Source organism: Parus major, chromosome 10 (assembly GCF_001522545.3).
Source record: "Parus major isolate Abel chromosome 10, Parus_major1.1, whole genome shotgun sequence".
In the NCBI taxonomy this organism is placed as follows: Eukaryota; Metazoa; Chordata; class Aves; order Passeriformes; family Paridae; genus Parus; species Parus major.
This window is the reverse complement of record NC_031779.1, coordinates 10,308,741-10,326,994: the sequence shown is the minus strand read 5'-3', so window position 1 is coordinate 10,326,994 and position 18,254 is coordinate 10,308,741. Positions and strand designations below refer to the sequence as shown.

Sequence of the window (18,254 nt, the reverse complement as noted above, 5' to 3'; positions counted from 1 at the left end):
GTTCAGCTGCTCACATGGAGGGTGCAAGTATAAATCTGGGACCTCAGATCTGACAGGCCTTTGACCCAAGCCCTGGTAAGGCTGCCCTTTATGGAGGCTGCCCTGGGCTGGCACTTCCAAGCTGCTGCCCCAAGCAGATGTGTCAGAACATCTTAATAGACATGCTGCTGTAACTTTAACTCTATTAGCCAACATTAAACAAGGTTTAAATTTTTTTTTGCTTCCCAAGATAAGCTGCAAGGCAGGGATCAGGGCTGCTGTGAGAAAACACGGACTCTTGGTATAGTGAAATAAACCTGTTTGTTCCAGCTACAAAAGGTTGTGAGCTGTACTCAGGGGCCCAAGTTATCAGGGAAATGACAGCATCTTGAAGACCATTGCAAAGGATTTAGGTTTTGGTATTTGCTAGGCATACCTTGAGTGTTTGACCATTATAAATCTTTTCTTGTTTAGGAAAGAAATCTCATTTTTCATGATATTGTGCTTATCTTTTAGCAGAAGCAGGGACAGGATCTCAATATGCTGGTGTTTGCAGACAGCAGTGGAGTACAGCCGTCTCTCAGCTTCTCAGTGAAGAAAACGAGCTACAATTGTGAAATCATTGCCTAACAATTGATAAGGACAACTGCTGCAATCCTCTCCCTGCCTCCCCTTGGCCAGCATCCCAATTACCACATTACTGGATATATAGAAAAGAGAATGGCAACGTGGTTAAAGTACAAGCCACACACATAAAAGACAGAGAATTTATCTCCATGTCTAGTCTGGTTTCCTTTCACCTTTGGCCAAGTAATTCAGTCTTTGCAATTCTTTTTCCTCCTTTCATGACAATATTTGCCATCCTTCTGACAGCCCTTGGGTTCTCCCAAGAAATGGGGCTTTGTAAATAAGATTGGGACAGAAACCTGTCCCTTCAAAGAAAGCTGTGTCAAGTACCTCATACAAGGTGCTGCAGGAGACTCTTTTAGGAGTCCTTTGCTTTGTAGAAGAATGAGGTTTCTTCATGCCTTGTTTCAAACCAAGACAGTCATTCCCATTTCACCCTCCTTTTCAGGAGCTCCCTAGGGCACAACAGCACCTTGCAGCATAAGATGCCAGCAATCCCAAGAAATTTCAGCCCACTACAAGACCAAAGAAATTTAGTTCACACATTCTCACCCTGAAATGAAGAGGGATGTATGCAATTTCTCAGTCTCCAAAATTTATGACCTGAGAACAGCAAGCCCACACCCCCTATTGCCACTGCCACACTGAAGGATGCAATGACTGTTTTCTCCCATGAGCGAAAAGCCTGTGGTAAACCAAATACTTGTATGTATTAAGTATTAGATAAATACTGATGAAGTGTTATGTAATGGCACTTTCAATGGTATTTAAAAAACCCCAAATGTGTTATCACTGCCTATTCCACACAGATGCCCCATGCTCAGTGACAGATGTATTGCTCCCTAGACAACTGCAGGAGAAAACCTCACAAGTTCTGCATGAGCTGAGTAACAAAACCTGGCTCACCGAACTGTAGCTCCCTTGAACATGGCTCAGTATTACAACTAGATAGGGCCAAACTCTACCCAGCATCCCTATAAACATCAAGCAGGTCACCCAGCAGTTATTTCAGTGCCTTGCTGACTCAGAAGTAATATAGACAAAAGAGGAAACAGGAGAGACTGTGTTTGGATTTACTGTTGCTGTTCAAAAGTGCAGCATAAATGAGGTTCTACCAAGATGATATTTCAACTTGCAAAAGAGATAATGTGCAATTTGCAAGCAATCCCTGCTTCTGTAGAAACTTAAATTGCATTTTGATGAATTGGGGTTTCTTAAGGGTACTGTGAATAGATTCTAGTTAATCTTAAATTCTAGTTCTTCCAAATACATTTTGTATTTCTAAGAGCAAGGGGTATATTTTCATTAACTGAAGGAAATATTCTAGAATTAATCTAGGGAACAGGAGCTGCCAAGATAGACCACATCGTCCACAGAAATCTCACCTGCATTGGGTCTCAATAAAATACCAGTATTTGGTCTTAATTTCTTGTAAAGAAGGAGGCATAACTGAACCCCAAGAACATATCTAAAAGAACAGGGAATAACTCTATAAATATGTGGTTTTTGGACCATAATTTTGAAGTTAATGGCTATATCAAAACATGTGATGTTCAGCCCATGTGAGGCAGGTTTAAAAAGGCAACAATCATCCTCATGTGGCCCTGATTTGATTTCTGACAACATATGTAAGCCTAAACAATACAGCCACCCCTTAAGGAAAAGTCTGTGTCCCTACACTCAGAGACATTGTTTTCATGTGTATGGATATGTACTTTTTTGATGCTGAGAAATAGCAGTTTATGCATTATCAAACAAATTATATCTACAGCTGGGAAAAATCTTGAGGTGTTTTCAAGGACTTTGATCAAAACCTCATAAGAAACAAGTACACGAAAAATGGTTCTAAAACCATTCTAAACTTAGGATAGGCTGGAGGAAAGCTATTGGTGTCACAGCAGCACCCTCTAGTGTTTCTGTCACTGGGCTTTGACAGTGCTTTGGTGTTGGGATTAGACTTCCCTTGTCCTAGACACAGCTCACAATAGGTTCACAACATCAGCATCATCCTATGGACAAAATGAGACATAGGTGGCTGTGGAGACAAATCCACCATTACTAACAAATATTTTAAGAGAGAGCTTGCAGTGAGCTGTATTAACAGCACCTAGAGCCCAGTAACTCCCAAATTATGGAAATAAAGACCAGTGCAGAGGCGGAGATTATTTTTTGGTTGTTCAGTGGAAAAGAAATGAGGCTGCTCCCACAGAATCCAAGTAATGTAGAGACAGAGCCCAAAATTAACAACTGTGAGACTGCTGTGTTTTACCCCCAGGCAGCAGTGAAACCCCACGGAGCCTCTTGCTCACTTTCCCTGGTGGGATGGGGAACTGGAAAGGTAAAGGTGACAAAGCTCATGGGTTGAAATAAACAGTTCAATGGGTAAAGCAAAAGTTGTGCAGACAAGGAAGGCAAAATAAGGGATTTATTCACCACTTTCCATGGGCAGGCTGCTCAGGAGAACAATGCAACTTACCTTTTTAGATAAGAAACAATTCTTAAAGTACCAGCACCAAGGCAGAGAGGATGTGGAAAGAAGGTAAAGTCTCTGAGGCAGGAATAACCTCCTGTTTGTATGTGGAGTTCATGGCTGAGAATGCTGAGGGCCAGTGTGAGACAAACTGCAGGAAGGGAGGGGGGTGTTTGCCTGACTTAGTGGGCAAAAGAGAAAGAATGTTTTTTTTCCAGTCAGTTATTTGAGCTGTCTGTCCTAGAAGAAGAAGGCTAAGCATGACTTTACAAACAGTTAATGCTCTCATAAAGTCAGGGAGCAGCTGCAAGGCAACCAAGCCACAGTGACCACCAGCCTTTCTCCACCTCATTCCCTGCAGCTGTGGGGAAAGCCCAGGAGGAATTAGGTTGCCTTTGTGCTCCACAGAGATACACCCATCCAAACCTGTTAACAACCCTGCCTTCATCCCATTACATGCAATTTTCAGACTATGCTTTTCTCCAAGTGCCTCACCTGGGAAAAGGCCACAATTTTATTCACACTGGGTTTGTCACTGCAGTGTCCAATACCCCAAACAAATGAGGTAAACATCCAAAACTCCCTAAAGATAAGTACTGGAATGTTAAAAACAAAAAATCCTCTGATGCAGTAGAGCAGGTAAATTACATGTTGGGAAACACCAGTGAGATACCAACACAAAAACACAAACCAGTATTTCTACACTTGCTTTTCTACCTGCAGAAGTATAGTTTAATCTATAAGGTCCTTTAATGATCATCCCTGTAGATAACAGATTAACATACCTGAGGGAGTAGCTCAGTCTCTGCCAGGTGGAATCACCCTCATGTTTCCCTCTCTGGGTCTCAGACAAAGAGCTTCCCCCTCATTCTTGTCTTTTGAGACACAGAGTGAGCAGAGAGGGTGTAAACTGTTACAGAGCATGCCTTGGATTTTGGTAGTTCATTTTTTGTGGGGCTTCACAATACATCACACTCCCAATCTTTGGAAAACAACATAGCAGAAAAAACTATTTGGAAGGTTGTGTTTCTCATTCATATATTTGACTTTATTAAGTCATAACTTGTGACAATTTGCTATAAACTAATGAATGAACCACTAACTTGGGACATCATTCATAATCATAAAGCTATTTCCAGCCTGCTTAATTAAGCTCAGAGAATGCTCTAGCAGAAGGAAAGCAGGAGCAGACCCTCTTGGGAAGTGATAAATGCTGGAGGCTGCCGGGTATCCTGACAGCTTCAGCACAGATAAACACACTGGATTGCTCCCTAGCAAGAATGAAGTGCCTCAGTCTGGAACAGGGAAATCAACTCTAGAAGCATTTTTAACTACCAGAAATATACATGGATCTAACACTCAAATTTCCACCTGCACTTCATAATGCCAGAAGAAAATATTCTGCAATGGCCTTGATTTCTGACCTAAAGACCAAGAGTAATTTTAAAGGGAGGCAAGTAGACATCAGCTTACCCGTGTTAGGCATTAAGAGCACTTACAGAACTATCCACCAGGCTTTCCAGTTTGGGTTTTTAATCATATGGGTGGCAAGTAGTGGAGCCAAAAGAGAGTATTTTAGGCAGAAACACCCAGAAAACACTGAAGCAAGAAACAACCAATTTCTGCTAGGACAGACATAGCTCAAAGCAGCATTCTTTCCCTTTTGCCCACTAATTAGGGCAAACACTTATCTAATCTAAAAAGCAGACATGAAGAGCCTTTATTACAGGCATCTCTGTGAGTACCCATGCCTTATCATAAACAGCCTAGTTTTGGCAGGAAAATGAGAAGAAAATCCCAGCTCCCCAAGGCCCCTGCCCAGGGAGTGGTCAGCTAATGCCCTACAGCTGATTGAGCCCACCCTGAAAACCACTCTGAATTGGCCAACTGATTTATTATCTCTCCTTAACAGCTCTAACTGCAGCTTTAGACTGTGTTTTGAAAGCTGAAGCTGACCTCACAGAAGCAAGTATTTAAGGCCTGCATAGCCAGTGAAAAATAATTGTGGAGAATTCAAGTCTAGTCCCCATTCAGTTTGCTTTATTTACATATAAACTGCAGTCTGGAGCAGAGGCGGTCAAACACTATCATGCCTGCTTCCTGTGGCCAATAGGATCCTGTTGCCCACATGTAATTTGGCTTCATAAAATTGCTTGTAATTCAATATCAGAGCAGAAACTAAGCCTGTTTCTCACTGCAGACTCCCATTTCCATGTTCTTGTCTAACCAAAACCAACTGTGACACAGGCTGACCTCCCTCTCTGCAAGAATAAAAGTAACTTGGAAGATTATATGTATTACTATTATGTGGTGGCAGCCATCATAACACTATTATATATCATGTTCCCCTCATCATTCCTCTAAAAGTTTTGCCATCTCTGTATTACTCCCTCTTGAACAGGTTACTAGGGAAAATGTTCCCTCTTATCAGCATTTTTCAAGTTATTTTGCTATAAAGAAAGCCCTTTAGAGCTTTAAAATTTACCTTTGAACTTTTTTTATCATTGCATTCCACTTCATAAATTCTCTCCTGTAGCTGCACAATCATATCTCCAGCTAACACAGATAGCACTGCAGAGATTGTAAGACAAGGCAGTTTTACATTTGGCAATTCAGACATGCACATCCACCCAAGGGACATTTGTAAACATACCTGTGAATAAACTGCTCCCTGCACTGGTGGGAAAATATAACTGTTCCAGGAGAGATACAAACTTTGTCCTCCCTGGTCTTGTTCTGCAGAAGACTTAGAGAGAATCCCACATTGTTCCTACATAGTTCTTGCTTGTGTAGGCTGGAGCAGGTCCCAGGCATTTACTGCTTAACCCTCACTGTACCTCATGGAGTACCCATGTGTAGTTCCCTTGAAACTTCACATGGAAATGGATGGGCTAATTGACTGCTTTATTGTCAGTGAAAGAGTCAGGTCTGAGAAAGTCCCAAAAATATTCACAGCACCAGATCCTGCTCTCTCCAAAATGATGGTAGTAACACTTCCTCAGGTCAGTGCATTCCTGCTACTGCGTGTCTACAATCTGTACTCTGACACTACTGCTGATATTGAACAGGATGCTCCTGCTCAAATGGAACAACTTCTCTGCCTTTCACATTGAAGGAAAGATGATTTAAGAGACAAATCTGTTCCCAAACTAGCCAAGGGATCCATGGATTAAGAAAAAGAACTTGTATTACTGGCAGAAAAAACCCCAAACAACTTCAGAAACATAATGGTGGTGTTCAAGCTGAAAGACTTGCTACTGTGTGCACAGTTTAAGATTAAAAAAAAAAAAATCATTTAATACACGACAAAAAAAAAAATTGGAAAAAGGCTGAAGTGTTTATAAAGCCAGAGTGTCACAGTGGCATGTGTAACATGATATGAAAATACAGTCTCCTTCATCCTGGAGGCATCCAGGGTGCACATATCTGTTGTTAATCCACATTTGGCCAGTTTCTAGTGGCATCAACCATAGCTGCTGCTATCTTATGGCAAGCACAGACCCACAGACATTTTGGCACTGCAGCATGCAGAGCACTGGGAGAGATGACCTGCTGTGTGTGCTGCTCTAATGCAGCTGCCCAGCTCCAGTGCCAACAGTGGAAAACAAAACAAAGCTTGGTTAGGGGAAGACTCAGACAAATTTCCATTGTCTATAAAGACTTGGTTTTAAAGGGAAAATAGACACCATCTCTACCTCGTTAAGTACTGGCAGCTTTCTAATTACCTCTTTCCATTTTGCATATGTCAAAGCATTCTAGATTGTGGATATTTGACCTGTTTTGCCCTACCCAACTCTCAAACACATCTCACAGCTTGTATGTGAGCAAGTTCTGCCTGACATCTTTTCTGTCAGGGTACACTGCATTGGAATAGCAGATTCCTCCACGGTGCAGCAAGAAATATTAGTGGTACTTTCCCCCACCAGTCATACTTCAGTGAAAAACAGAAGTAGAAACATGGTATATGAATATGTATAATGCAGAAAAACTACAAAGTGTTTCTGCATTATACAAGAGTTTAAGATGTTACCTATTTTACAGGGGAAAAAAAATTCCGTGTGTATTTTGTCTCCATCCAGAGATTTCATACTTTCACATTAATAGAAGGGCAACAAATTGATAATGCAAAAAACTTTATTAGCATAAAAAGTACATATTCAGGAATCAAAACTCAAATTCCTCCATGGCATCAGGCATGTTTGATACATATTTCTGTATCTGCTACAGCTGAAGGAAGTCTGGGTTGTAAGATGTCAGAAGCTTAAGGCTGGGGGGGAGTTATTGTTGAGGGGGTTTTTTGTGCCTCCTTTAAGTTATGTAAACAACTCAGAGTTATACCTGTACAAGCAGAATATTAGCTATCACTTGTACACTTAAAAGTTAAATAAAACCCAATTTCAGCAATACAAAAAGCAGTATAAAAAAGTACTCAGGTGCATGGCATGCATCAGAAGAAAATGTAGAAGAACATAGCAAGTAAGTGAACTGAAAATTCTCTGTAAATATCTGTGTGGCTAGACATGAAAAACATGATAAAATTACTTGGTTCCCTAAGAGATCTATACAGTTGCATCTACTTCAACTTCATTAGACATGAATATATTAGAACAATGAAGTGGTTAAAAGGAATAAGAAAAGTTTACTCAAGTTTCACATTTCAAGCTGCCTATTTGATAAGGTAACTAGACAGAGGTAGATATCCAGTATTAATGGCCAAGCTATTCTAACAAGACCTTTCAGCTATCTTGTCAAGCTTTTCCTTTCCAAGCCAATCTGAAAAGGCTTCATAGATGAAGGATGTCTTTCAAAAAGGCAGCCAGAAAACCTGTATTGCTGATGGAAGTAGTTTCAATTATCCTACTGAAAGTGAAGGGTATTTAAGAATAAAACATTACCCAGACCATTATGAGGACACCACTTACCAAGCACTAGAGCTCATGCAGCCATTTTAACAAGAGTGACAGTGATTTGCTCATTTCCTATGCCTATTTTAGAAGCTGAACCATTGCTGCCTATTGGGCTCATTCCTAGTCCAAGTAGGACTGCAGGGTGCCACGGCGGCGGATGTCACATGTCCAGCAGTGGAAGCCACCTCCCAGAGAATTGGCGTGGCGAATGTTCACTTTAATAGTAGAAATGCCTGGAAAAAATATACAAGGCAGACTTAAAAATTAGATTCTCAGCCTTAATTGGCGAGCTCTGATCAGAACAGTAGATGATACTTTATCAGATCATATGGCTAGATGTGAATGTGGAAGGTATTTCCCACTAGTTTGTTAAACATTTGTTTTCCCAAATTCTAGGCAGAGAACAAACTAGGAACATAGCTGGCTTGTTTATTCTGGTGATACCCACAGGAATACACAGTGCCTGAAGCACAGCCAGTGTCTGATGTGTTATGACATGCCAGGACTAAAACGATATATTCAGGTTTTACAGTATGTGAAGAATTAGCTGAAACTCTGCTACAATGTATGATCAGGACACATTTTCATAAATACGTGTGAGTATTTATGATTCAGACATTAAATGTGCTCTTGCAAGTGCCTCTCAAGAAAAGAAATATTCAAGGTAGAGAGCTCTGGGTGGTCCCTCTTTCTCTGAAAGGGAAAAGAGGCTCTTCCTACCCCTTCTTTTCAGCTCTGATGGATGTTTCAGCTGTATCTCAGCTTGTACATCCTAACAGAAGGATCAGACAACTTCTCTGTTACAGAGTTTGCCTTTTTGCTTCTCAGCACTTTCAGGAGCTCAGGAACAGCTCAGTAGAATCTATCCCCTAGGTCAGCTACAGTTTTGTTCCCAGGAGACCCATCTCAGTCCTACAAACTTTCTGACTACCAGTATTTATTTAGAACTTACATAGACTGTGAAGTTCAAGGGTGAAAGATAAGCCAGGATTAATATTAATAGCCTCATTCTTTAAGTACTTTCAAGTATTTTTAAATCTTCAACTTTGGTCATGCAATAAAACAACCTAAGACTGAGCAGCTGTGCATAACAATATGTTCAAATATAGTTCTCCTGTCACTGCATCTCTGAAGGAATTCCACACTATCATGAACTTACATCTCACAGGACTGAGATTCTCCATAAATGAGCAGAAATACCTGGGTCAACTAGTCTTAATTTGGCATTTTAAAGTGCAATGAGTTTGCAACTAGAAAAATCTGAAAGCATTTTGGCAATGATGGATTCCCAACTCTGTATCATTCAACAATAGGTGCACTCAACCTCTGCAAGACAGATGTAGACCTCAGACTGAACAGTTTACATTAAAAATGCTCATTCAAAGGCATCCTAGCAATAACTTTAGTTGCTACTCATACCTTTATGTACTGCAAGCTGTAGGGGGCAAAAGAAGACTATATTTCTATGACTGAAGTATTCAGGAGAAAAATCACTGAAGTATTCCCGCTTGCTAATCCAGCTGTTTGAATAGTTTTTCCAGTGCTGGCTGCCTTGACTAATTTAAGTGAAACCTTCATTTACCCTGGCTGGTAGCACAGCAATTTTAAGTGTATGTGGAAGTGTGTTAGGACATACCCAGCTTTTCAAACATCTTCTGAATCGATGTCTCATTGGCATCCACCATCACACGTTTCTCATCCAGCATTAGGACATTCATGGAGAGCCACTTAGAAGACATCCACAGAGGGTGATCTAAAACAGGAGAATAAACCTTGTACTGTACCAATATTACTCCATATTAATGCCCTTAGGGGTGCTCTTGGAATCCTTAGAAAAGAAAGGGTGACTATACCATCTGGGATGAGTGGCACTGGAGGTTGAATCACAGTCCAGCCAGCTTTCTTGAAGAGCTCAATCTGGAAGAGCAATTTAAATATATCCTCAAGAGGGTTCTTAGAGTATCACATTATGCCCTCCAACCTATGCCAGATTTTCCCAGAATATTCCAATATGCATGATACCCCCTGCTCAATTCACTATCCTGGTCCTCATTCTGCCTTCATCTACAAACCCAGCTTTCATACAAGCATTTCTTAAAATCCTGGTTAGATTTTGCATACCAATAGCATATATTTCTATATATTTTATATATGCTAGATATATTAAAGACAAAAGGTAGCATTTGCAGTTTGGAGCTTGTTAAGTAAATATATTGGTAACAACCAAAACACATTCAATTATCTTTTTTGTGTGTGTGTTATTTCTTCCCATATGATTATAAAAGCCATTAACATGAGTTACACTGATGTTTCTAAAAACAAACCCATCAGAAATAACACAAAACTACCTTTCCTTCATACTTTTAAAGAAAATTAATATGCAGGTCATTTAACAAAGGGAACATTGTAAGGGCATCCCAAGGAATAATTTGTGTCTCTAAGATTTACACAAATAAGTTAAAATTAACAGGAAGATAATTTGGCGAAGGAGAATTGACTTTTCATCTTCATTGAATGGTTGGCCGAGTATTCGCGAGTGTTCCAGCGTTACCACGGGGTGGAGCTCCAACCCCGAGCACATAACACCCAGCCCGGCCTGCCAGGGTTTCACAGAAAAGCTCCCTTTCATCGGCACCATTCAAGAAAAGCCCCCTTTCACTGCACCATTCACACACACTCCACCACCCCCCGCTCATCCAGAACCGCCAAAACAGTTTTTATGAAAGCAAGCTACATTTAAATTTTCTGTCTACACAGACAGCAGTTTTCCCTGAAAAGAAGTCCCAGAACATGAGTTTAATACAAGGAGACCAAGAAGAACATTCTCTTCCAAGTAACATTATAAAAAACTGTGGAAGGGAAAGGGGGATGAAAAAATAAGATTGTTTTAAAAATTAAATTCTCAGAATGGAGGCAAAGGAGGCAATAATTCAATTAAACATTTGCATTAGACCACTCGCTCAGAGACTAACACTGCTTTTAGGAGCTGTGCAGCACCCAGCTCTATCCCTCTGACTCAGTGTCAGTGATTTCCATCACTGGAAATCTTCTAAAGTCATGGGGTTCCTCACAAAAATCCTCCAGCACTGCAGTGCAGGTAACATGACTGTAAAAGAGATGAGCTCTCACTCTCTGGAAGGCTTCCTGATCTCATTGTGCAGCTCAGCAATATTTACTTATTCTCAGTATAGTAGCAGGTTTTATAGAACTCTCCTCTTCCCTACTCATTCAGGCTGAATGCCTGAGCAAAAACCAGCTTCCTGCCACTGGTTCAATTAATACCAAGGGAGATGCTTCCAAAATAGGAATAAAAAAGATATCTCATCTGAGCAGCAGAAGCCCTTCAATTTCTTTTAGGATACAATCAAAGTATTTAAGCAGTGGAAGTGTTCAGAGAAGTATACACCAGATGCTTGCTTTGATACATTATTAATAATTAGATTACTTCCATCATGTTTAACCATGGACCTAGGAAGCAACACACAATGGAACGTGTGGCATAGTAATTACCCAGCAGGGAACTAACCCAGCTGAGTGGTTTTTAAACACAAAACACTTTGACACCTTGTACATTCTCACCTGATGGCAGGGACGGTCTGGGTTAGAGAGCACCAGACCAGGCCCAATGATATTAAAAGTGGCATCAATGTGCATAGGGTTGGGATCCTTAAAGGATATTATATGCACTCTATAGTCTGGTGCAAGGTGTCTCCTCATCCATTCAATACCCATGTAGTTTGTAACCTGAAAAACAGGACAAATTAAGCATTACTAGGCTAGAATATAAACTGCATCCAAGTTTAGTTTGTCCAAGGTTTTATTTCATTAAATATTTAAAGCAAATATAACCAAGAATTGTGTGTCTTAGGTAATCCCTTACTTGGAAGGCCATCTTATCCTGCATATCAAACATTCTATCAAGAGCAATTTCTTTTGCCAACTCATTTTAATGCTGCTCAGGAATCCTAAAAGACAAAATACCAGTCATTAAGAGAAGAACCAAAACTGCTGAAAGAAAGCTTTGTTTACCTGGCTCCTTTGTACAAAGATATCTCTTCCAGCTCTAATGAAGTCAGCAGCATCAAAGCATGGCTCAAATTCAGTAGTTACAAATTTTCCCTGAGCAGCCAGTTTATGCCTGTCTTCAACAGAGTGGATTGGATAATTCTAGTTATAGAAAAGAGAACAGCAATTTTAGGTTAGAGATTTAAAAAAAAAAAAAAAAAAAAGTTCTCAAATAATTTGTTAGCAGAGAGTAATTTGAAATTAGGAAAATATGTTAATATTGATAGCTACTGTGTGCCTTGGAGGTAGTTTTGTTACTTTTTATTAGAATAGAAAAGAGAATCTAAATGTGGTCATAAAAATGAAAGGCTTTAAGCACATTCAAGAATAGGTCATGAGATAAGAAACAAGAGTTATATCAAGAAATTAATTGCTTTTCAGAACCATTGTGTGGATAATATTCTGACTTCATGATCAAAAGTATTCATTACCAGTGGAGTTTAATACCAGTCAAACAAATCACTGCACAGTGACAGAAATACTGGAATGGAAGCTATTTCCTAACTAATGTGGACCTCTTACTTTGCCACATTTTAGAATGGAGCAGAACTTCAAGCTAAAAGATGGACCTTTATTATTATAAATAATTTTAAAATTAACAAGGCAATTCAGAACACGTGACATGTAAAAATCCAGCACAGATGAAAAATACCAGGTAAGTCGTGACAGGATCTAGACATTTTCTAATAGTGAAGGTGACTCTAAGGTAATTTTGTTTAACAAAGTCTACTTTGTATCATTGATGACACTGTTCCCAGAAAGTTACAGTCATTTCACAGCTAGTTTACTGCATTTATTGTAAATGCTGTCACAAAGACTCTGATGCATTTGGGGGCTTATAGAAAACTGCCAAAATTATCCAAGTCAAAATTACTAGGAAAAAATGAAGAAACAATTCACTAAAATATTTGAAAGATAAATACAGTTTAGATCCTTCACTATTTCTTTTATGTAATATTCAAAATACCAATCACCATGCAAAATAAGGATAATGAGTTGGGGTTTTTTTCTGTGACAAAATATATATTCTTTCCCACTTTCCTAATGCACCCAGGACACATGGACATTCTCAGAGAATCTTTATTCTTGAAAGTAATCTCTGTGATGTTTTTCTAGCATTCCTTCCTCTTTACTAATGCTCAGTTACAGCCAGTAACCAAAACAATTTGAAGCAGAGGAATTCAATAGACACAACTTCCTGTTCCTTGTTCTCTAACTGCACACACTGAGTTTCAGCTGGAAAGGCTGCAGCATTGTTTGCATACACTAGAAAAAAAATCAAGTCTACAGAGTTGCTTTGTGCCATCCCCCCTCACAATTTTGTGAATTCTAAGTATGAGGCTGAAACTATCTGCAAAATTCTGTATAATGAGTACTGAAATTCTGATGGAAAATTAGAACAGTACCTGATCATAGAGTTCATCTGCCATTGTGGGTTTGGGGGCAGTTGTCCACTTAGCACCACTGTTGAAATAATCTTTGATTAGTCGTCTATATGCCCTGTACTCAAAGAACCGAGCACGCCAAGCCATAGGTGCTTCAATAATTTCATTTCCCACCACTAACAGGATGTCTCTTGGCATGGCAGCATACATACCTGAAAGGAAAGTGGCCATTAATGAGACAAATGTGCCTTTCTCAGCTCTTTTAGCTCAGGCACTTTTCCCTTTCTTTTTAACATTATTTCTATCCAAAATAATGGCAGAAATAATTCTTAGCAATGTGAGGAAGCCAGCACATAATATCAGGTCCTTACATTCTTCAGTAATTTTTCAAAGTAATGTTTTCCATTCAAAAAATGTGGAACTTTTGCTACAAAGCCTCACTCGTAACATATTCACAGCTAGATGAAAGCCATCCACCATCAAGCCTCCACTTCATAATTTGGCTAATGAAAATTAACTAGACCAAGGCTTATGCATTACCCAGATGACCTTCAAAAGTGATGACGGGCAGCAGATTTTCCAAGTGAACAGCATTTCTTTATATACCATCCTTTTAAAAAGTAATAGCACAGAAGGGGAATTTGATGAAACACAGAACTATGCAGAACATAGTCCCATTAGACTTTTCCTTAACATTATCAGTTCCTTAATGAATTTGAATTCCACTAGAAAAAAAATAACACATTTAACATGAAAGAAACCTGAGGACTACATTTGATGCAAAGTTTGGTGAGCCAATGTGCTCTCACTGCAGATAACCAAAGCCATACATGGAGGAATGTGTGTAGGTAGGTAAAGGGACATTCAGATTTCCTTGACACTGGTGACGATCTTCTTGGTAAAGTGTTGCCTCCAACTCTTTTGTTTTCTATAGTTTAAGATGGATCCAACTCCAGGATCCAATGAAGAGCTATCAAGAGGGTCAGAGGGACTTTGAGCACTTGACTTTCATGTGGCAAGTAGGGGACAAAGCAGAGACATTCTACAGCCACTTTGAGGGCCATGACAGATTAGGACTTCTTGGCAGTGGCAGTGACAACATAGAGAGGGAACCTAGCAAGAGATGCTGGTGTGGGAACCTCAGGTTGGGTATCAGATAAAGGTCTTTCATCAGGAAATTCACCCAGCACTGAAGCTGGTCAGCAAATTAGGTGTCAGAATCTCCATCCCTGGAGATCTTCCAAGTCTTAGCTACAGAAAACAGTCACTGCCCTCACTTAGTGCTGGTGATAATCCTGCTCCTAGCTGGAAGGTAGGCCAGATGACATCCAAAATATCTCCAACAAGGGTTAAGCAAACAAAACCATCAATAATGGAAAAGCATTTACCTGTAGACTCAAAATCAGGTGTTTTATACTTCACAGACCAGTCAATTGGATCAGGCCTCTTGACAATAACACCTTCTCCCTTCAAAATATTGCACATCTCTTCAATTTCAGCAATAGCTTTTTTTACATGGTCTTTGGGGAAACTCTGGCCTCCAAACTTCTGGTAAAATCCCCAATATTTTTCATATGTGTTTGCCTAAAACAAAATGACATGAAGTGACAAAGAATAAGCACCAGTTATTGTAGAGTGAAACAGATGCCTAAGATGCAATTCTTAACATGTAAAGTTTCCTGTTCTTGATCCTAATATGTTGGAATGTGCCTTTTATCTGATTCCTGCAGTATTTTAACTACATTACACTTCAGTATTAAGTGACCAGTGTTGCCAAGTGGCCATTTGGTCCCTATTACAGAACACTTGTGCAAACACCAAACATGGCAAACACTGTAGACTCTGCTATTAAATAAGGCTATCAGATATGTTTTCATATTAAAACAATCTTGAGATCATCTGCAAAGTGCACACATCTGTAGTCACCTTCTTACAACCTCACTTCAAGAATGTCACAATGGTGGCACCAGAAATTCTAAAGCCATCCCAAGTACAGGTAATATGCCTTGTTGGCCAGAAGGGGCCATATTTCAGGTGCAGCAGCAGTCTAGAAGAGGCAAAAGATGCTAAATTCACCTGCCAGGGTTGGATTAAAGCATGTTCAACACTTACAGACCTAAATCCTCTGCTGAAATGCTGTGATAGCTTTCGTAAATTAAAAACAAATTCAAAATAATGTCCCAGTTCTTATGGGTGAGAAAAACCAGACACATAATCAAAGTAAATGATGCTGCTTCAGTTTGATATATCTGATGTTCCTCTGTCATGTCAGTGTTAGCCGAGATGTAAGTGCATATGGAGCCCTTCTGGAATGACATCAGGAGGGGTCAGAACAGGTCAGCAAGTTGGAGGGACTGCAGGGGGATGCAGAAGAACCTGCCCTTGCAAACATGAGGCTGTCTCCTGACACTGCAGTCCTGACTACCTCCCAGAACACAAGGTTCTCATCAAAATGAGAGTGACAATATTCCTTTGTGCTTGCACAGCCACTGAGCCCCAAGCAGAAGGGGCCATTGACCTGAAGGCATACCTCATCCCCTTTAATAATCCAGGCTATTGACTCTGTTCTCTGCTATTTCTGGATATTTGCCTCATGCTATAGAGGTAAGAGAAAGAATTTTTCCAGAAAGAAAACTCAGCCTTAACATTAAGACAGAGAGCCTCAGCATGGCCATCCTGCTCCTCCAGTACTGAAGTTTCTTCCCATCCTTCCTGAGGGAATTTGTTCTTTTTCTCTAAGTGAGGTCTTGGGTAATTTGATCACCTCAAACTAGCCAGCTGGTCAGAAGTCACATGCAGATCACATGAAGTGCTTAGCATTCCTATGGAAACATGTTCTGCTAATGAGATGAAATTGTCCTGTGGATTGAAGCTGGTTATTTTCAGAGCCAGCCATGGTGCATGAGAATATCATCTATCCCTAAGGGGTGCAGCTCCTCTCTCCACCACGTCCTCTAGTACTGCTTTTTTCAAACCTGAGGAACCACACTTGTGTTGCACTAATGGGATGGTGTAATCTTAAAGTTACAACAGAATAAAGGTTAATACTGTAACACTGCTCATATTCCCTGCCTTCCAAATAATTGGGAAAAGGGTATATGGCTGGGACATGTATTTCATAGCAAATCAGAGTTGCTATTTCAGGCCCCTTTGGTCACAGACATACAAGTCAATACAGAATGTTCAAAGAGGACCATAGATAGGATGCAGAAAAATTTGTAAAACAAACCCTTTCTTTTCAGAAGGAAATTTTAAGAGTGTTCTGTAAGGAAAGTTAGTCTTTAAGAAACAGCAGTATTGTTCCTTATCATTGCTATTTACTTGAAATGTTTGTCATGGAAATAATTAACATTATCAAGATGTACCTTTAACCTAGTAAAGATAGTTAATAAATTTTAAACATAAAAACTTAAATTCAGATCAAAATTATTTTTGCCTAATTCAATAGTAAACACATGTACACACTCCCATCTTCTCACTCAAGATATAATGATCTGTGTTAATAATATCTCCTCACCCAAAATGCATTATGATTCACAAAATATACTGAAAAGCATTATGGAACACAAAGCTGTAAGGTTCAACTGTTTGACTCTTAAATGCTTCAGAAGAATTCATCCCAGCTGTGGGATTTTTCATTGAAAGTGCTCATTTAAAAAAGGGCATCTTCCTAATTAATGTTAAGATTTTTCAAGTTCTCAAGTATTGTATTTACCTCTACATAGCCCATTTCAAGCTCTGGAAAGGATATGCAGTAAAGTGTCAGCTCATTAATATTCATCAGAGATGCAGGACTCCCTATTCAATTCCTTCCTTCCTCCTTCTTATGCCAAGCACATCATTCCCACATCACAGCAAAAACACTTGAGTACACCAAGCCCTTGTCTCAAAGTAGAAGAGAGCACTGAATGCAGCCATATTTCCTCTATTTAAATATTTAACCAGTAAAAACCACATCCCTCACCAACATGGCTATGCTGTAAAGTTTCACAGATGCAAGCAACTACCTTGAAAAAGTCCTCAAGAGTAAACACTACACCTTATGCTTTGTAAACCTTTAGCAAATATTAGGTATAAATTCCACATTTTCTAATTAAGGTTAGCTTTTAGTGTTTACCTTAACCTCCACGGAAAAAGGTGGGACACAAGCATTTTCAGCTCTTCCCACAATGACCTCTTCCAGTGGATCCCATTCATTGTATGAGCAAACAAGACAGTCCTTGGGCACAGGGCTCGTAGCCTTGTCGTCAGCAGCACAGGTGTTCTGGGAGGCCGCAGCTGCCTGGGTGCTCTGGAAAGTTCGCTGCACCCATCCTGTAAAGGCTCCTCGAAGCTTAAAATAAAAATAAGAATGAAAATTATGCTTCCCTTACAAACGATGCAAAAAGTTCAGCCCACAAATGCCTTAACACTACAGACCCAGAGCAATGTATGTTATTTGGAGTATTAACAGAAAAACTGATTGTTTCAGCCATTCTAATTTGGTCACAGCCTGGCAGATGCTTAAAGGAAATTCTGCCTTTTAAGATACACTCAATTTAGAAGGGTAAGGAGATCAGAACACGGCGCTGGCAGACTGGGGCGGGAGGATGCTGTGTGAAGCTCAGCCCGCGGCCGTCCCGCACCCTCCCGTCACGGCTCGGAGCACCCGGGCGAACGGGGCACACGGGAGCCCGCCCGCGGAGCATCCTCAGCCCCAGCGCCGGGCCCGGATCAGCGCGGCACCAACCCTGGAGCCGATGTAATGCGCTGCCTCGGCCCCCCGGCTGCCCCCTCGCAGGCACCGCACTCGCAGCATCTCGGCCGGCCGGACACGCCGGG

The 18,254-nt window shown here is 40.3% G+C and overlaps 1 protein-coding gene across 1 annotated transcript; it reads right to left on the bottom strand.

The window, feature by feature from the left end:
* Positions 1 to 7,192: 7,192 nt before the first annotated feature.
* Positions 7,193 to 18,247, bottom strand: GATM (glycine amidinotransferase). The gene is made up of 9 exons (XM_015639476.1): positions 18,163 to 18,247; positions 17,551 to 17,766; positions 14,822 to 15,017; positions 13,455 to 13,645; positions 12,013 to 12,150; positions 11,563 to 11,727; positions 9,837 to 9,900; positions 9,620 to 9,736; positions 7,193 to 8,216 (listed from the first exon to the last, which is right to left on the bottom strand). Exons 1-9 carry the CDS (start codon positions 18,229 to 18,231, stop codon positions 8,104 to 8,106), a joined length of 1,269 nt encoding a protein of 422 aa, XP_015494962.1. The 5' UTR covers positions 18,232 to 18,247; the 3' UTR covers positions 7,193 to 8,103.
* Positions 18,248 to 18,254: the final 7 nt, after the last annotated feature.